We start from the raw sequence: 20510 nt of genomic DNA on the forward strand, positions 1-20510 counted from the left end.
ATATACACATACATACACACACACACACACACACACATATATATGTATATATATATATATGAAGAAGAAAAATGCTTAATGATAGCCGCATTAATCACTTTTGCTGCTAGGAAGAAAATCTTGGAGGTGTCAAGTTCCCGGCCTCCCGTGTGGATGTGTGATGAAAAATATAACTTATCATTCCTTTTTCTCTTTTCAGCCTTGGAATGGATGGCTTTGGCCAATCAGTTGGCATTCTTGGACGCCCTGCCACAGCTTATGGATTCCGCCCTGATGAACCTTACTACTACGGCTATGGAACTCGATAAAGTCATCCCTTTCCATATGTACTCTCAGCTTAGAAGAAATCTGTGTGGGTTGGGCTAACTTTGAATCTTGACTAATAATGCATGTTGATATTATTGTGGGTCTGTGCTTCTTTTTATTTTTTCCATGTTGTTAGCTACAAATTAACTCTGACCCCTCCGTCCTCTGTTAAGTATAGTTGATGTTTGACTTTGTTCACTCATCAAACCACATCTTGATGATGAATAACATTGCCCATGTTATTCAAAGAGACGCAAAAGAAAATGCTGAAAAGCAACTAGACTGGAAAACAAACACTACATTATGTACATTAAGTGACTAATTTAATTTCTATTAAAAAGAAGGATAAAGTACAAATGAATTAGCAAAAGTCATGTGTTTCTATTTAATGTGTATCATTAAGAGTTTCATGCTTATATAGGGTGCGTATGAATTTTCTTTTCCCCTGCCCTTTTCCCCCCTCGTAAACTCTTAAGTGTTTTGTGTGATGTGTGCTACTTTAAAGTTTATAAAAAGAATGTCACCTCATTTTTCCATTCCATCTGCCTTTTCAGGGTTGCTTCCCAAAGTTAACAGTGAGTTTTCAATCTACAGTGGAACATGTGCCACAGCTGTGTTATGTATGCGTGGAGTCTCTTCGCGATTTGAATTCCTGTCTTTCTGATTTTAAGGCAGAATACCTGAGACATCTGTTAGTGCACATGAACCTAGATTCGTATTGGGCTTTTAAATGTTATTACTCATGGAATCTAAAGTATGGAAAAGCTGTAAGTCTCATTGAGGACAATTAAGGGATAGAATATTTTTCTCACCCATTTCCCATTTGTGTACTTGTCTTTATAAGATTTAGGTAGTTAGAAATAGACATTATAATTAATAATGAGGTTTGAAAGTGATTCATATTACAGCGTTGGAGATTTACTTGGAAAACAAAGCAAAATGAATAACTATAATCTAGAGATATTTGCTTGAGTGCCTGCTATGGAAGGAATTATATGAGGCTTTGAAGGGAACTTATAGATCAAAGATAAGACTTCTGTCCTTGAATTGAAAATCTCATTGATCTACTACACAATTTATTTGGCTTGATTTATGTTTTTAGTAGAATAATAGAGCTGGAAAGGGCCTTTTAAATAACCCAGTCTATCTATGTATTTGAGAAACCAAACACATAAAAATTTTAAATATCATAAACAGATTTTCTTAATTACCTGCTATGTATAAGGAAGTATATATGCTTCTAGGGAATATGTGAATCTAAGATATGATTTGTGTCTTTGAACTCAGCAACCTAATTGATCTTTCTGAAAGCATACATTTATTTGTCTTAGTTTCCATTTTAACCACACAATATTAAAGCTGGTAAGGGTCTTTGATGCAAAACCCTGTCATGCTGTTTCAGCTGAAAAAATTGTGGCCAGGAGACATCAAAAGACTTGACCAAGCTTATATATTTGGTCAGTACCTGACCTGTCTCCATGTTTCCAATGCAGTAACCTCAATACTAAATATTATTTATCATACCTACAAAGTATAAAACATGCAATATAATAAGTGACATTAATAGAAAGATAAAGCAAACATTCTAACGTGTAACCTTCCTCATACTATTGTAAATTGATTTAGGAAGAGTGTCACCAACGATTCCTAACATTTCCAGGGCTGTGCTCCCTGAGGTTTACCTGAATGTGCTCTCTCTCTCTCTCTCTATTTTTTGCATTAGTTCTGGAACTTCACAAAGTTAGAAATCGTGAACTCTCCATTCAGGCAGGGGCTGGTTTACCTTTACGTTATTTATGAAGGAATATTTTACTAAAGGAATAAGGAAGAATATCTAAAATTCTTACTTCAGACAACAAAAGATTTTGGCCTTGGGCACTTTTAGAAATACCATTTATATGTAAGTCAAATATCCTGGCCTCACTAAATTTTGACTACAGATTAAAGTCACATTTACTTTAATGACTAAATTGCCATGGCTTTTAGGCCTTGGTGTATAGCTGGAAATTATTTCTCCTCATGAGTTTTTTGCTCTTTCTGAGAGTTCCCGAAGGTCCTTTCTCACGTAGGGCCAGGAATAGGTTCCTCATGTTCTGTTTCCTCCTCCTGTCCCCCCCACGGCTGCATCTGTGTTGGTCACCTTCCTAAGATTCATGATGCCTGCCACATGGGAGAGCCACCATGTCCAGTCGGGACTTGGGGAAGGAGGACACTCTCTACCCCTTCCTATTGCCTTCCATACGCGGGATAAGCACCTAGTGCTTAACTCTGCACAGCAGAGAACTGAAAGCTATAAATTTTGCCATGACTTTACAGAAGCTTCAGAAATGACAGATGGGGTACATCACACAAAGTAACCTGGTACTATTACCACTTGCAGCTCTGATCACAGCTGGCAGTCAGAAGCCCGTCACTCGGCCTTGCGTGCCAGGGCTCGCTCCAGGCCATGAGGAGTATGCTAAGAATCTTCGGCATAGGCCTAAGCCAGATGGTCAGAAGGTCCCACAGAAAAGAATGGTTTTTCTTCAACACAGTTGAAGGGCTGCTTTTAGAGTCTTTGTTTCTTGTACCAAGATTAGCTGTGACTAACCTCCTGGTCTTTAGTCATGAAACAGAGAATAAGAGAAAGATAAACTGATCTTCCTACTTTTTTCCAAGCATTTCCTGGAGGGGTCTTGTCTAAATCCACCCAGCTGTTCTTGATTATTGGCAAGTCTTCCCAAATTCTGTCTTTGAGGATACCTTGAGGTTTTCAGTGAGGTGAGTTGTTGGGTTCTTTTGTGTCTATGCTAGTTCTGTGTTTTTGCTAGTTTAATGGGAATGTAGAAAACACTGGTATGTCCTCAGATATCAAAAATCCCACATATACATTTTAGCCACGTTCTTGAAAGTCTACTAAATTGGAGTGATAATGCATTAGGCTTCAACATACATTCTCTTTGGAGTACAGCAGAACCTCCCTACTGTTTGGGATAAAGACTTGCCGGAAATAGAGAGCCATTAAAGAATAGAATTAATACTGAAAAAAAAATCAGTAATATGAAAGAAAAATTCTAAAAGCTCTCTGAGAAAGCAGAGGAGAAGAACATAGATTAAATATGAATAATATAGAAGGTAAAAATCAGAGCACCAACGTTTGACTGGTTGGTTTTCCAATAAAAGAGTCCTTTTAAAAAGTATAGGAACGGGGTACCTGGGTGGCTCAAGTCAGTCAAATGTCCAACTTCGGCTCAGGTCATGATTTCACAGTCTGTGGGTTCGATCCCTGCATTAGGCTCTATGCTGACAGCTCAGAGCCTGGAAGCTGCTTCAGATTCTATGTCTTCCTCTCTCCCTTCCCTGCTCGTGCTCAGTCTTTCTCTCTCTCTGTCTCTCTCTCTCTCTCTCTCAGAAATAAACAAACATTAAAAATAAATAAATAAAACGGTATAGGAACAATAGCCAAGAAGATAATAGAAGAAAACATCCCTGAGCTAAAAAGGATTTTTTCCCTACAACATATGAATCATTTTAAAAAATGGATGTGACATCTATCTTGACATTCTGGAAGAATTCTTGAGGAAATGAACTGAAATTTCCTTAAGAATCCTGAAAAGAAAGAAAAAATGCCTTCCAAGAAACAGAGTACGCTCAGACTTCTGACATTAAGTGGCCCTAAGAACATCCTGTGACCCCAGAGTAAGTTGCAGGTGTACCTAGCAGGATTTCAGATCTGCAATGAACAATAACTTCCCATTGCACCCCTTTCAGAATGCAAGTATCCTTGGTGATTATCCTGTCCCTGTCTCACCTTTGTGTGTTGGGTGGGAGTGGACAGGGGAGGTGGCAGATAACTTCTTTCAGTTCACAAGTCACTGAATCAAGAGGAACCATACTAGAGGAAACCCTGAAAACCACACCCAAGAAGCCTCATCCTCACTTGAATATGATTTTACGATGGTATCTTTCACTACAAACCAGAGCCTAATGCCACAATGATATGAGACTTTGGGGGGAAGAGGTGAGCCTATTTTGCATGGGAACAGAAGGTCAATCATTGGGGCCAGAAGGCAATGTGTATTGATTGAAAAAGATGGCAGTGGTATTCGTCAGCTCTTCTCATCATGAGGTAGACTGTTTTATCACATCTTAAATTTGGGCTCACCCTGTATCTTGCCTTGACCAACAAAATGTGGCAGAAACAACGTAGGAGTCCAGGGCCTAGACCTCAAGAAGACCCACGGCCTCTGCCTTTGCCCTTGTGGATCGCTCCCTGAGACTGACATGCTGTGAAAAACTGGGAGACAGAAGCCCTGCCGTCTCGGCTGAGCACACTCCCTCAGCTGACCTCTCACCAAACGCAGTCTTGTGAATTCAAGCAAGACCCGAAGAAGAACCACCCAGCCAACCACAGAAAGTTGACTCTCTGTGAAAAATGATAAATCGCTGTTGTTTCAATTTTTGTAGTTTTGGGCTGATGTGGCAGGTTGTATTTTCAAAAGATGCCCGCCCCCATATATTCCATCTCACACGCTCATCTTACAAAGTGATATTGATACTCCTCCATTTAGTAATGGAGTCTATGCCTCTTCCCCTTGAACATGGATGGACTTTTTTTTTAAACTGTTTTCAACCAGTAGCGTTAAGTGGAAGTCATAAAGGTGAAGGCTAAGTCATAAAAATACTTTCAATTCTGCCTCCTTCCCTTGGGATGCTCATTCTGGAAGCCAGCTGCCATGATGTGAGAGGGCCAAGCCACATGGAGAGGCCACGTGTATGGGCTTCAGCAGGTGGCTGCAGCTGAGGTCCCAGCAGACAACCAGTCAACCGGCAGAGGCGAATGAGCTTCAGGTGATCCCAGCCCCCAGCCCTCAAGCTACCCCAGCTGAGGCCACATGAGCCAAGATGAGCTGCCCTGCCATGCCCTGCCCAAAGCCCTACAAATTTGTGAGCAAAGTACGCGGTGTCTTATGTACTAAGTTTGTGATGTTTTGTGATGCGACAGTTGCTTCTATCAGGGATACATCCAAAGGCCTATAGAAATCCTCCAAATCACAAGTACTAGGACTTCCTTAAGCCTTTTCACTTTCTCTTCACATCCATCACCACCACAGGTATTTTCCATAGACAACGAAGATTATGAATTCACGAGAGTTATTACCCAAATGAAGACCACTAGAGAACCTACCACTCTGAAGTGCGAATAATTTAAATTCATCTCTCAGTAAAATTATCAGTTACTACAAATCATGATCTCTGAAAGCATTGAGAAAGATTTCGTTTGCCAGATGTCCAATATACAGGACTTCCACTGTAAAAAAAAATAATAATAATAAAATAAATAATTAAGTATTTGTATTTGATCATCACGACCACTCGATATAGAAACTCTGCAGTTCATTAACTGTGAGAAGAAATGTTTAACATGCACATCACCTCCTCTACTCCTTTTCTCTTCCAAGCCTCCTAATCTTGCTAGGTTGGCAGTTTGGGGAACCGAAGGAAATGATTCTGGAATCTGGAGGTTGGTAACTGCTACTTAAAAGCAGAATAAGTATCTCGTATGAGTCCGCTTTTTCCTCCTAACCTGCAATTTACCAACGTCTCAAGTGGGCTGTGTAATGAGCACTGGGCAAGTGTGTGACTGTTAAGTCAGACCCCACAGAGCACGAATATCCGAGCTTGCGCCAGGTGAACGTGGGGCTGCCCATCAAGGCCCAGATCCCAGGAGGGCTGGCTAAAGAAGTGTTGCTTTTCAATTCGCTTAACTTTCAGAGCTCATTTACTTCCAGTGCTGGGTATGAAGGAATCTGTTTTAATTCAGTGATTTTGAAAAGGAGACCCACACAAGTTTGGGGAGCTCAAGGTATCTGCAAACTCCAGAAATGCGATGAGACACTTTGGAAAGGGAATCTGAGCTTGTCAATCATTTCTCGTTGAGATTAGTTCAGTCTACCTACTTGGAGCATTTCTAATGCCATCTTTATGACTTGCCAATTAATTTTCAGTTTTTGACACTTGATTTTCAACAAGGTCACCAGCTAGACCCCAAGACCCGACCTTCACTGCCCACCTGCCGGTACTCACCGACCTTTGTCCCACATTTTTCCTTCAGCTCTTCTTTCCAGCTTATCTCTTAATACAGGTCAAGTGGAACTGAAACTGCCCCTCCACTGATAGCGACCTCCAGCAGGCCCGGACCACCCAGACCGGTGTGAGCAAAACCCCTGACTGGCGCCTGCGCAGATAGAGCGACCACTAGAATGACTGACAACTACCTGTACCTCATTATAATACTAAGATCTCCGCCCAAGAAGGAGCACAAACCTCGTTTACATAATATACAAAGTATGTATAGGCCTGTTTCCTTAAGGCACATGCGCAGCCTTAGGCCCGCCCCTACATCCCAGGACAAGGCTTCCTTATCTGAATATTCGTTCTAACCCTAAAGAGGGTTCCTTCTAACCCATCCACCCTTGCTGGAGGAATCACGGCTTTGGAAACCTTTCCCGGTGATCTCTGTATGTGCTGCAGATAAATTTACTTTGTGCGGCAACTCCTCCTGATGTAGTTTCTATCTGGGACTTGCCGCTCTGTGAACTCACATTAGTTCAGTTACAATAACACAGAATATGACACAAGTCCCTGCTATCAATGTACTGCTATCAATGTAGAGTTCTCTTTTGTTACAAGTGTTGCACAATGACCTGATGAATATATCCATTCTCCTTCACATGCACACCTGTGCCTGCTCACACACATTACGTGGGCTTTATTTTTTAATTGAGAAATAATTCATGTCAAAGTCACCATTTATTTTTTTTTTAATTTTTTTTCAATGTTTATTTATTTTTGGGACAGAGAGAGACAGAGCATGAACGGGGGAGGGGCAGAGAGAGAGGGAGACACAGAATCGGAAACAGGCTCCAGGCTCTGAGCCATCAGCCCAGAGCCCGACGCGGGGCTCGAACTCACGGACCGCGAGATCGTGACCTGGCTGAAGTCGGACGCTTAACCGACTGCGCCACCCAGGCGCCCCTCAAAGTCACCATTTAAATGCACAATTCAGTGCTCGCTTGGGCGGCACATACACTAAAATGGGAACGATACAGAGAAAATTAGCCTGGCCCCGACACAAGGATGACACACAAATTCCTGAAGCTTCCATATTTAAAAAAGAAAAAAAAAGTACAGTTCAGGGGCGCCTGGGTGGCTCAGTCAGTTAGGCATCAAACTCTGGATTTCGACTCAGGTTTGTGAGTTCGAGCCCTGCGTCAGGCTCTGCACTGACAGCACGGAGCATGCTTGGGATTCTCTGATTCTCTCTCTCTCTGCCCCTCCCCTGCTCATGCTTGTTCTCTCAGTGTTTTTTAGTATACCCGTAAGGTTGTGCAACCTTCACAATGATCTAATTCCAGGACATTTTCATTACCCCCCAAAATTGCCATACCATTTGACAATTCCCATTTCCCCTCTACCCTCAGTCCCTGGCAACCATTCGTCTGCTTTCTGTCTCTATGGATTTACCTGTCCTGGACATTTCATAGAAATGGAATCAGACAATATGTGGCTTTTTGCGTCTGGCTTCTTTCGTGTAGCAGAAGGTCCTCAGGCTCCCTCTGTGTTGTACCATGTATCAATACTTCTTATATGGAGGAATGATGTTCCATTGTATGGATATACCACATCTTGTTTTTCCATTCATCACTGTCGCCACTCCTTAGGCAGCAATACAGCACTCAGAATGAAGACACAGTAAAGTTCCAAGTGCACCCATCTACCTAAGCAATGTGGTTACCACCATGGGGAGCAGAAGAGTGCCGGGGTACTGAGCCCCCATCTGAAACCTGACCAAGCTTATTCCCCAGCCTTGCCTTTGTTGTGAGTTTGTCTGATGGCGTCTCCCTCTGTTTTAGTTGCTCTCTCCCCAAACTCTTTCGTGTGATCATGTTTTCATATAATACCTAATCATTCTCCCTTGGTCTGATTTTATGTTATTAAAATGCCTGTTTACAAACTTTGTGTAGGGTTACTCTGATCTCAGCACTTGTCTACCTGATTCCATCAGGTCTTTCTCGGTGTCTTGAAGGTAGGAAAGGCAAATGAGCCCTTCTTCCACTCTTGCCTCTTCTCGAAAGAGCAGGGGGGGGCTCCTGTGTGGCTCAGTCGGTTAAGCATCCCACACTTGATTTCACCTCAGGTCATGAGCTCACAGTTGTGGGATCGAGCCCCACATCAGGCTCTATGCTCACAGCCGGGTGGAGCCTGCTTGGGATTCTCTCTCTCCCTCTCTGTCTGCGCCCCCTCCCTCAAAATAAATAAATAAACATTAAAAAAAAAAAAGAACAGGAAGCAGTGGTGGTGCCATCCTTTGCACTTTTGTGACACAGGCGTCTTTCCTGTCCGCTTGGTTGTCCAAACCAGTGTGGTGACAGTCTCACTGGATTCTATTTGCCCCATACGGTGGGAAAAAGTAAATGAAAGAATCAAGAGGATCAGTGAAGAGAAACGTTGGGAGAAAAAGCGAAAATAATTTTTTAAGAACTTTGGTGCCTAAAGTGGGGGCCAAAGCCTGCAGGAGGAGCTCTGAAATCTCTGGGAAAGCTTTGCTTACTTTTTTTAAAAACATGTTTGCTGACCATGGGACAGACTCTTTGTGGACTCCGTTTGTCCTCTGAGCACTCCGTTGTTCCATCTCGATGCTTCTTCCTCGATTTAGAACATAGACTGGGGTGAGTGTTTGCAGGGAGCAGGGGGTAACTCAGGAGGTAGCAGGAGTCACTCAGGAAGACTCGGGGGAGTGGCAAGAACAGGGACTTTTTTTTTTCTTAAGGAAGTCGAGCAAATAATGTTTAACTTATTCTGAGCTAGAAGTGCAGCTTTGAAGACAACTGAGAAAATCGCAGAGAATCATGCATCACTCTTTCTCGGCTTAAGTGTGTGACATTAACTCAATTGCCATCTGTACCTTATCAGGAAATGTGTACGTGCTGTATCCTTCCGTCTTTCCTATCAAATGCTTCTCAGCTACTATGGCATGCCCCCACCCCACCCCGCAACATTGTTACCACATAATGAAGAATCACGAGTCGAGGCCAGTTTTATAGATGTAAGACCGCAAGAGCTTCCAATCTAAGTCTACATTTCAGCTCCTCAGTCCTTTATTAAATTCAAAATTAGAGAAGTAACATATGCTCACTGTAACACATAAAGCAATATGCAGATACATATTACAAAAGAAGTAATCCCCTCTCTAACCCCATACAGGGACCATTAACAGACTAGTAGATATCCTTCTATATTTCCATTCATTCTGTTAAGAACAAAATTCGACCAAATAAATTTGGAGATCTAGCTGGCTTCCTTAAATGATTCCGGAATGGGGCAGAATACCATCTAGCAAGCAGAGGGGAGCTCTGAGCAGCTGTATAAAGGGAAGGTTTTTTATAGGAAGGAGGGTGGGGCTGGAAAACTATTCTTTAAAAAAAGGGGGAGGGGGCGGGCACCTGGGTGGCTCAGTCCTTTAAGCATCTGACTCTTGATTTCGGCTCAGGTCATGATCTCACAGTTCATGGATTCCAGCCCCACATCGGGCTCTGATGTTAACAGTGCAGAGCCTGCTTGGGATTCTCTCTCTCTCTCTCTCTCTCTCTCTCCACCCCTCCCTCACTTGCATATTCTCTCTCCCTCTCTCAAAAATAAACTTAATTTAAAAAAAAAGAAATTACCCTTTTGTAAGAGATATTTACATGTAGAAGGGAAATCTCCATTCATAAAAGAGGGATGACCCTAAATCTCTAGAAACTGTTATCAATGGAGAAGAAATGGATTTAAATCTACCTACTACCCTTATCCTTGTTTACTGGACTTTTCCTGGTAACCTTCCAGGAATGTCTCCCCCACCACAAACCCTTCTGTCTTTAGCTGGAGATGGGATTTAAGGTGATGGCTTTGGCCATTTTGGTGAGTTACTTAGTTTTCCTGGGTCTTTCCCATGTGTATAGGAAGTACTCATGTTATTAAACTTTTGTTTGATTTTCTCCTGTTCATCTGTTTCATGTCAATTTAATCCTTAGTAGAGCTGGAAGAATCTTGAAGAGCAGAGTAGAATTCCTCCTCCTCAACACCTTGTTTTGTATTTTAATAGAACTTACCATTGTGAAAACTAACCTTTGTTCATTTATACACTTAGTGTCTATTTCTCCCCTTATCCGTCAAACCCCTAAAATTTGAGGCCTGTGAGAACAGGGAATTAATCTTGTTTCATTTGCCGATGTTTCCTCAGTCTTTACAGCAGAGGTTGATACACCATGAGCATTTATAAAGTATTTGCTGGGGGTGCCTGGGTGGCTCAGTAAGTTGAGCATACAACTTCAGCTCAGGTCATGATCTCATGGTTTGTGGGTTCAAGCCCTGCGTCTTGGAGCCTGCTTCAGATTCTGTGTCTCCCTCTCTCTCTCTCTCTCTGCCTCTACCCCACTTGTGCGCTCGCTCTCTCTCTCTCTCTCTCTCAAAAATAAATAAATAAACATTAGAAAAAAATAAAGTATTTGCTGTACTGAGTAAGTAAACAAGGAGCAAATGTCAGGAAAGCCTTAGAGGAATCAGGGAAGTGTAGGGTCATTTAGTTCCTATCTAGCCTCACACAACAGTAGCTTGAAACTTACATACTGAAGCCGGGGCAGGGAACTTCGCAAAACTAAGATAACTTATCTAGCATTAAGCTACTCACACACCCTCAATCACTTAAAAAGGAAAAAAAAAAAGTTTTATTTGGGCCCCTTGAACCCACGTTTTTGCAATGATTGTGTCTTCTTCCTTCTTAGTGGTCAGCATAGTACATGACACAGAAAAGGTATATGTTAAATATTTGTGGAATAAATATTAGTGTGTAACAACATGAAGTTTAAATTTTGCAACATTTGTATAGTGTTCACAGTTTCCAAAGCGATGCCAATATTCCTTAAAGCATGGGTGTCATGATGTCTGTTGGCGATTTAAATGATTTCCGCATTGACAGTGGAATATTCTGCGTGGGTTAATTGGTTGAAGCTATGCCCTAGACGCAGCATTCTGGTAATCAGGAATCTACACTCCAGAGGTTGCTAGCTGGAATCATTCCAGAAAGGCTACATTCCAGAGATGGAGCTACAAACACTTGAGCCAACTGGATCGCTGATGGCACTGGATGCTTTGCTAATTATCATGATGAGTGTCAGAAGTGAGTATTTATTGGCAAAAGTAACAACTTATTAATTATCATGATGACTAGTAGAAATGGGCTCTCAAAAGAATTCAAGCTGGGTGAATTGTTTAAAATATTTTAGAAAATGCTCTCCACATCTGAGTGAACAGGGTCTAAAAATTCAAGGTGTCCTCAGCCTTCGGAGATTCCATTTGAGGTTGCATCCCTAATGGTGCTGGCTCTACCACTGGTCTGTAAGATCTCTGGTTGCCAGATGGTGACTATGTGGCATCATCCACAGGTGGCCCAGAAATGTGATGTGCTGCCCAAGGAAGCCAAAGGGTGGAGGGAGGGAGGTGAACCCATTTCTGCCTCTCAACTTTCTAGTGCAAGGTGGTGGTCACACGGCCTCGGGCTGTATTCTCCAAAATGATGGTCACTACCCACAGGTGACTACTGAGCATTAAAATATGGTTAGTCCAAATTGTAAAATATACATAGCAGATTTTGAAGACAGTACAAAAAATGTCAGTAACACAGTATTTTTTTTTTTACTATTGAATGCATATTTAAATGACAATCTTCCGGTTATACTGTGTTCAAATACATTAAAATTAACTTCACCTCATCTTTTTTTCTTTAGTAAAAGATTTAAAAGTTTTAAAGACTTAAATCTTTAAAGATTAAAAAGTTTTAAAAAGATGAAAAGTTTTTAAGGTGGCTTCTAGCGAAGTTAATATGTGGCTTGAATTCAGTTTCTATAGGCCAGTGCTGACCCAGAATAGACAGCTCAGCCATTGTCAAGCTTATCCGGCAGATTAAATGCTATCTATATGTGCCTACCTCCCAATAAACATGTGTTTAATACATTTCTGAATATGGAGCAAAAGTAGGCCTAGTTGCTTTCTTTTAACCTCAGGAGGAAATTGTGGTGTCCTTATCCATCTTAAACCTCTTCAGCGACCAGAAACTTTCAGCTCCCAGAAAGAAACTACAAGTTTTGGATGATCAAATTATTGAGGTCAGCTGTCAACTGTGAGGTTGTATTAAGCAGTAGTGATGGCTGCCACTACTGCGATCATACAGATGAGAACAGGGAAACACATACAGAATCCTATTAAGTAGAAACCATTAACATTAACAGGTGCTATTAACATGATTAAGCCCAATGTACGCTGAATTAAGCGTAACTTCAAACTTCCCGACTCAAAGGTTTAAGCTTGAACCACCATCACCTCCGCCAGCTTCAGCCGCAGTTCCGCACGACTTCAGCCCACGCGGCGCAACCAATCGCGGCTGCGGGGGTGAGTGACGTCACTCTCCTAAAAGTCCAGGCCAATTTCCATACTTCTTTTCTGCGACCAGCCCCTTTACTATTTGTTGGAGGCGACGGCGGCCATTTTGGATTCGGGCGGGTGTCAAATTAAAACCGCGCGGCTAAAAGCCTAAAACTTAAAATCAAGACAAACTCGTGAGTTCAACTCAAACGCCAAGAGAGGAGACATCTTCACAAACCAGCCAGGCCGCTGGGAGCAGGGCGCGAAGTGCCGACCGGCACCGGCGCCCACACTCAAGATGGCGCCGGCCTGAGCGTCACCTGTGCCGCCTCTCTCTCTCTCTCTCTCGGTTCCGGGTTCGTTCGCCTCAGTGGTGGCGTCGGAGGGCTGAAGGCTGGCGTTCTGTCCGGTTTCCGGACCCGTCTCTATGGTGTCGGAGGGAGCATACCCCCCGAAGATTTGTGGGTGTAGTGGCCACAGCCTCACAGGGTAGGCGAGGGTGGCTGGTGTCAACAGGGGGCGAAGAGGGGACCGGAGCCAAGACCCTCGGCCGCCTCCCCCGCCGGCCTCCCGCAGGTAACAGGGAGCCCTGCGCCGCGTCCTCCGTCCGTGCGGGACCGGGCCGCGGGGGAGGGGCCGGGCCGGGCGCGGAGACGGTGGGCGCGCGCCCCGCTCGCGGGTCCGCGCTCGGCGCGGCGCCGCTGCCGGTTGAGCTGTGCCCTCCGCCTCCGCGCAGCCTCCCCCTGCTTGGTGCGGGGCGCCCTTCGCCGCTGGGCTTCGGGGGCGACCCCCGCCCGGCGCGTTGCTGGCGGCCGGAGCCAGCGAAAGAAGCCGCGGAGCCGGGCCTCGCGGGCAGGTGCGGAAGGTGAGGGGCCAGCGAGCGGGAGCGCCGTCCCCGCCCACCCCGAGCCGGGTCGCGGTGGGACCCCGCTGGCCCCCGGGCAGCCCTCCCCGCCGCGGGTCGGGCGAGTGTGCGCGGTGCCGCCGGAGCGGTGGGAGCCGGGGGTCGCGCCCGCGCCGGGAAACCGCCTGCGTTCCTTCTCCAAGACGAGTGCCGGGCCCCCGGAGGCCCAGCCGGCTCTGTCCTTGCCTAGTGCCTTTTTTTTTTTTTTTTTTTTTAGAATAAAGATGAAACATTTCTCGGAAGAGCGTGTTTAGAAAACCATGTGAATACTGAGTCGGGTCCTGAATTCTGGAATCACCGTAACTGCTGTTTTTAAGGACCTGTGTGCGTACCCACGTAACATTTCAAATCCTAGCTGAAATCATACTTACTTGTTTTGGTCCGTAAAGGCGTCTTTACGTATTGCTGGTCAGCTAGCAATGCTGGACTGAGTTCATTACAGAGAACGTGTACTTGAAACAGATCACAGCAAAGGGCCCGAGTAATGTTAGCACCAGATAGCAAAGTATCGATGAGTATAGGGCGTCCTTAGAACTCACGATGCAAGCCTTTATCTTTGGAACCTCCAAGCTAAGAGAGCTAGAACCAAGATCATCTCGATTTATTGCTGTGGAAGAACAGAGGGAGAGAGAGTTCCCCAGATGACATTGATTTCTTAGTAGGAGTTGCCCGGTGACCTAGACAAGCGCTTGCATAATCCACAGGTGGCCCAGAAATGTGATGTGCTGCCCAAGGAAGCCAAAGGGTGGAGGAAGGTAGGTGAACCCATGTTTCAGGAGCAGACCTTGCCGACCCAACATCATATTCTAGAGAGAGGGGAGGGTAAATTCTGCAGAATATCCATGCTCTCCTTTTCTGTCTTCTTGTAACTTTTTTTTTTCTCGTGACTTCTTGACTTCAAAGCAGACAACAGCACATCTTTTTGTTGCCACCTGATGAAGTTTGCCCTGCACTTAGGCTGTAATCCTACTCTAATGTGAGCATTGCAGTCCTGACGTGGGAAGACTTCTGTCCACGTTAATCACGCTTTCAAAACAGTAAAATGGCAGCCTTTGTCCCAAGAAAGGGAGTCTCGTCTTGCCTTTTTTCTTTTCTTTCTCTTTTCTTGTTTTAAATGTTTGTCGATTTTCAGAGAGAGAGAGAGAGAGAGAGTGCGAGTGCGAGCAGCAGAGGGGCAGAGAGAGGGAGAGAGAATCCCAAGCAGGCCCCGTGCTGTGGCGCAGAGCCTGACATGGCCTCGGTCCCACAAACCATGAGATCCATGACCTGAGCTGAAACCAGGAGTCAGAAGTTTAACCGACTGAGCCCGTCAGGCGCCCCCCCTTTCTTTTTTTTAAGTTGTATTTCTTGGGGTCTTAGACCCAATATATCCACTGCTAAGAAAAACTGGTTTTAACCGCTTAAAGCTTTCCTAACTCTCAGTGTTGTTGGGCGAGTGTTCTGGCAATGACGTAGTTTGCTATTGAGAAATGACTAAGTAAACTATATGTCCCTTGCTGTGCCTCTGCCGAGTGCCATTCAGTCAGCCAGAGCACCGCCCCTGCATCCTGGTGGCCGTCTTATCTCCTTTGAGGACGAATGCTAAAACTACACGAACACCGTGCTTTCCTCCCAAGAGGATTTTCATTTTCTTGCAGTTCCCCGTGTTGGTTTTGAAAAGCTGTATTTTGCGGCTAAGAGAGAAGGAAGTTAGACTGGCCTCCATTACACACTCTTCAAAGTAACACTTCTCTGACTAATGCCTCCGTTCTCACAGAGGAGTTCTAGAGAAGTAGGCATTTTCTGCTGATGAAATGGCAGCTGGGGTCAAAGAACATGGACCTCTCAAGCTTCCCCCTCATGCCAGCCATGGTTGTAAGGCTGTCCATGTGGTGGTGAGAAAGTGCATTTCCAGCTGGGCTTCTGGAAGCCTCGAGATGGAGGGTAGTAATGCGCCCCTGCAGATCTGACGAAGCTACTCCCAGTGTTTGCTCTTCCTTCTGCCAGTTGCCTTCCTCTGTGCTTGCCAAGTTTCTGCCTCTTCGTGGCTTTGGCCGGCCATGGCCCTGACTCCACCTCATGGCATCCTTTTACCTTCAGCAAATAGAAATATGTCTTGCGCGTTCAGATTCCCGAGGCAGATAAAGACCTGGCCGGGGGTCCTAGAGATGGCTAATGTGTGAATTGACTGCCCTTTGGCCCAGGGTAGGCACCTGACCCATTAACTGTGTCCTAGAGGAGAGGGGCAACATCCAACTACTCAACGTGACCTTCGCTGTTCAGCGGGGGTGTTGTCACAGGTACCATGCCGTCTCCAGAACAGGGGAGTTAACGGGAGCTGGTTTTCTCCGTGGGCCCGGGTAGACACTTTATTTGTAGTCCCGGTAGAAAGGTGAGCGTTACACATAATTCGGATACTTGGCATTTTTAATACTGTTTATTCCCCTGCTGTTGTTAAGGTCAACTGCAGAATAGGGAGGAGCCCAGTGGATTTGTTACGAAGACGACTTCGTTCTTATCCTCAGAAGTATTCTTGGATTTTTGAACAGTTTCAATTTTAGATAGTTTTAGCTTTGTCCATGTTGTGTTCTTTATATAACGATGTGTGTGGGTCTGTAGGCACTTGGAATTCTCTGTTTTAGGCATGTGTCTTCAGCAGCCCCTCATACTTTGGTAACACAGAAAGCGTTGTGTGGAACGTCTCTAAAGTGGAACAAAAAAATCTAAGTAGAGGGTCTATGTATAATGATTGTTGGGTGTGTGTTTGTTCAAAGGGTGCAATTTTTAAACTGAAATTTTTAAAGGTCTCTGTAGAATTTTTGGCCATGTTATTTAGAACTGGCAACTTCTTACCACGTCCACCAGAGTTAGTAAGAACTCTTTTTATGTTTTATTTTTTCTATTATGGTAAAGCCAGAACTGCAGATTGACTGCCACAGATTTTTCAAACGTGTGTTATTTGGCCCGTACAGGTTTGAACACATTCGAGCCAGCACTGAAAAATACGGAGATTTCCACATAAATATTCAGGCTCTTGGATCCTTATGATAAATGACCTGATCTGGCAGGCCTGGCTGGGACATTGTGACGGCCGCTCCCTGCAGAGTGCAGGCCTTGTCAGCAGGTGCCTGTCACACGCAGGGCCCTCTGCTCCTCCCCCAATACTGTGGGGCCACTTTGCAATGCCTGCTGTAGCCGTGGAAGTTTGTACCCCCGTTGTAAAGAAAGGTGTGTGCTTAGTGTAGAAGGTTTGGAAATGCAGGTGCGTGTCTGTCTGTGACTTCCTCGTGATCCAACACAGACAGCAAACCTCTATTAATACTTGAGCATTTTTTCAGGCCTTTCTATGTCTGTGTGTATCTGTATGTATATAGACACATACACAGATACAACTTTATTGAGGTATAATTGATGTGCAATAAACTGAACATATTTAAACCCTACAATTAAAAGTTTCGGTATTTGTTATCACCTTTAACCATAATCAAGTTAGTGAATAAATCTATTCCCCCACAAGTCTCCTTACACCCCTTGCAATCCTTTCCCCTCTCCTGGTCCCTGTAACGGGGCTCCTACCCCAGGCAACCACTCATCTGTTTTCTATCACTGCGTTTTCTAGGTGTTCCTGTCTGTGTGGGTTTTTTAGCATCTGGGATGACACAGTTTTGCACTTTCCTCTTTTTACCTAGCCCGACTTTGAAGAGCAGTGGGAGCGCACCCTTTCTTCTTTCCTTCCTTCCTTCCTTCCTTCCTTGTTCTTTTTCTTTCCTTCCTTCCTTCTTCTTTCCTTCCTTCCTTCTTTCCTTCCTTCCTTCCCTTTCCTTCCTTCCTTTCTTTTTCTTTTTCTTTCTTTCCTTCTTTCTTCCTTCCTTCCTCTTTCTTTCTCTTTCTTTCTTTCTTTCTTTCTTTCTTTTCTTCCTTTCTTTTTCTTTCTTTTTCTTTCTTCTTTCTTTCTTAGTTTCTTTTTTCCTTCCTTCCTTTCTTCCTTTCTTTCTTTTTCTTTCTTTCTTTCTTCCTTTCTTCCTTTCTTTCTTTCAGTTTATTTACTTATTTTGAGAGAGAGGAAAGGTGCAGAGAGTGAGGGAGAGAGAGAATCCCAGGCAGGCCCTACACTACCAGCGCTGACCCTGACTCCGTGCTCTAACCCACAAACCGGGAGATCACTACCTGAGCGGGAAATCAAGAGTCCCAAGACTGAGCCACCCAGGCACCCTCTTTCTTATGTTTATTGTCATTGTGTTCAGCCAGTTGTCTCTATCCCACTGTTTTCCTGGTGCTCCCGGGCCTTTGCCCGGCGCATGAACTCTCCATTTGTTAACACGTTTTTCATCATTGAGAGAACTACTCTCCAGTTTGTTTGGTTCTTGTTCTAATTTTAAGTTATTATAGACATACAGCAGTTTTCTCATTGGTGAATAATGACGTTTTGCAACAGGCTCCTGTGAGGCAGGATATGCGAGCAGGTTAGGGAACGCGGGTGATCTTATTCTGGTTTTGATCAGCTGGCGCTGTGAGCGTTCCATGAGAGTGTGTGTGTGTGTGTGTGTGTGTGTGTGTGTGTGTGTGTGCGCGCGCGCGCGCGCGCGCGCACATGTGTGGGGGGAGGGTCGCGAGGGGCAGTAACTGCACGTGGCCTGGTAGGTGCGTTTTCTCGTAGAGCCTCAGTTGTTCCTTGACAGGCACCGCCGGTGACTTGGGGGGGCACTTGGCCAGCATTTGGCGTCCTTGTTGTGGGCGGCCTGGCCGATGGGGACTGGAGGGCCGGGTGGGAGCGGCGGGGCCCCCGTACGCAGTGATCTCCCCGAACCCCCGACCCCCCGCAGGTGGAGGCTTATCTGTGCAGGTGTTTTCCTCCTTCCTCAGCTGTGCCGGGCCTCCCGGCGGAAGGCATGGGCTCGGAGAGCAGCGCCCTGAAGAGCTACGCGCTGACGGAGCCCGCGTTCACCCTGCCGGCCGGCCTGGCCGTGCACCCCGCCGCGCTGCAGGATGGCCGGCGCGCCTCGGTCTTCGTGTACCGGAGAGACCACGAGGACCGCGTGAACAAGGCCGCCAAGGTACCGCGTGCGCGGCGGCGCTCGCGTTTGGGGGGGGTTCACTGGCTCGCTTCCTGTTAAGAAATACGAAGCGGAACTTAACGAGGGTCACAGGAGGGCGATCCTGAGGAATCGTGTTTTTGTTCATGACCTTCGTGGTTGTCCTGGGGCGCGGGAGGAGGGGGGTGGGGGGGGCGGAGGGCTCAGTCGGTTACGCGTCGGACTCTTGACTTGGGCTCAGGTCATGATCTCGCGGTTCGTGGGTTCGAGCCCCATGTCCGGCTCTGTGCTGACAGCTCAGAGCCTGGAGCCTGCTTTGGAGTCTGTGCTTCCCTCTCTCTCTGCCCCTCCCCTGCTCATGCTCTGTATCTCTCTCTCTCTCTCTCTCAAAAATAAACATTAAACAACAACAAAAAAAGAACATAGTTGTCCTCCCTCATGGGAAAATCTCCAACTTGCAGGACATGTTGGAACCAAAAAGCTTCGGAAAACGCAGGGTGAGAGCTTTTATCATATTGTTTTAGTGAGGAAGTTCACAAGGTAATTTTCTTTTTTTTTTTTTTAATTTTTTTTTTTCAACATTTATTTATTTTTGGGACAGAGAGAGACAGAGCATGAACGGGGGAGGGACAGAGAGAGAGGGAGACACAGAATCAGAAACAGGCTCCAGGCTCTGAGCCATCAGCCCAGAGCCCGACGCGGGGCTCGAACTCACGGACCGCGAGATCGTGACCTGGCTGAAGTCGGCCGCTTAACCGACTGCGCCACCCAGGCGCCCCAGAAGGTAATTTTCCATGGCTAAATTAAGGTAGAGTTTAATTGAGTTTAGGAAAAATCTGTAAGTGTTGACATTTTGGTAAGTATATGATTTAATTTGTAAAGTTTATTTATTTTATGTCTTTTAACTTTTATTTTCATTTTTAGCTTTTTAGTTTTTGCATTTCAGGTTTTAAATTTGAGTATAGTTGTTGACACACAGTGTTAGTTTCAGGCGTACAACATACTGATCCACCTTCTCTATACAACATACTGTGCTCACCTTTAGCGTATTGATGACGGACCTAGAAATAAAGTAGTTTAGAAACTGCAGGTACTATTTTTTCTTTTCCAGGACTATTGTGATGTCCCAGAAAGAATGTTGGCCTGGGTTCTGGTTCTTGCTGAGGGACCTTAGTCGCTTCATTCACTTTTAGAGGCTTCAGTTTCCTCTTCAGGGAGGGGTCCTCCTGGCTCACACCTTCCAGATGCTGATCCTGGAAGGGGACCAGTGTATTAGCAGGTGCTTGTGCACTGTCGGGGGACCCCAGCCTCTGATTAGAAAACGTGATTGTACCTCGGAATATAATTCAATAGAACAACCCTAAGTGTCTTTATTTTTTTTTTTTAAGTTTATTTTATTTTGAGAGAACACAAGTGTGTATGAGCAGGGGAGGGGCAGAGAAGAGGGAGAGAGAGAATCCCACACAGGGTCCACACTGACCGCCCAGAGCGTGATGCAGGGCTTGAACCCATGAACTGCGAGATCATGACCTGAGCTGAAATCAAGAGTCAGACACCCAGCCACCTGAGCCACCCAGCTGCCCCTGTTAAAACTTTTTATTGTAATTTTGCAAAAGATAAAATGCCTTGCTTCACTGTCGTATTCTTTTTTTAAAAATTTTTTTTTTCAACGTTTATTTATTTTTGGGACAGAGAGAGACAGAGCATGAACGGGGGAGGGGCAGAGAGAGAGGGAGACACAGAATCGGAAACAGGCTCCAGGCTCTGAGCCATCAGCCCAGAGCCCGACGCGGGGCTCGAACTCACGGACCGCGAGATCGTGACCTGGCTGAAGTCGGACGCTTAAC

At 45.2% G+C, this 20510-nt stretch overlaps 2 protein-coding genes and 1 non-coding gene across 9 annotated transcripts in view; all 3 read left to right on the forward strand.

The window, feature by feature from the left end:
• KIFAP3 (kinesin associated protein 3) overlaps positions 1-667 on the forward strand; it is a 161699-nt gene extending 161032 nt beyond the window's left edge. The window contains exon 20 of the mRNA XM_047077008.1: positions 200-667. Coding sequence (XP_046932964.1) covers positions 200-308 — 109 coding nt within the window. The 3' untranslated portion in view covers positions 309-667. The remainder of the gene's footprint in view (positions 1-199) is intronic.
• A 6686-nt stretch (positions 668-7353) lies between these two features.
• On the forward strand, positions 7354-7460 carry LOC124510550 (U6 spliceosomal RNA). Its single transcript, XR_006961748.1, has one exon. It is a non-coding gene; the product is annotated as a U6 spliceosomal RNA (small nuclear RNA).
• A 5421-nt stretch (positions 7461-12881) lies between these two features.
• The window catches only part of SCYL3 (SCY1 like pseudokinase 3), a 43008-nt gene continuing 35379 nt past the window's right edge, over positions 12882-20510 (forward strand). Inside the window, exons 1-4 of one of the 7 annotated variants that reach the window (XM_047077019.1) lie at positions 12882-13323; positions 13869-13975; positions 14314-14406; positions 18474-18684. In XM_047077019.1, coding sequence (XP_046932975.1) covers positions 14372-14406; positions 18474-18684 — 246 coding nt within the window. In that variant the 5' untranslated portion in view covers positions 12882-13323; positions 13869-13975; positions 14314-14371. Of the gene's footprint in view, positions 13324-13868; positions 14407-18473; positions 18685-20510 lie in introns of all 7 variants that reach the window. The other 6 variants (XM_047077018.1, XM_047077020.1, XM_047077021.1 and 3 more) reach the window with 6 other exon arrangements.

Source organism: Lynx rufus, unplaced genomic scaffold (genome assembly GCF_022079265.1).
Source record: "Lynx rufus isolate CCGP_SWC_20201006 ecotype Redwood Valley unplaced genomic scaffold, mLynRuf1.p SCAF_15, whole genome shotgun sequence".
Lineage (NCBI taxonomy): Eukaryota > Metazoa > Chordata > Mammalia > Carnivora > Felidae > Lynx > Lynx rufus.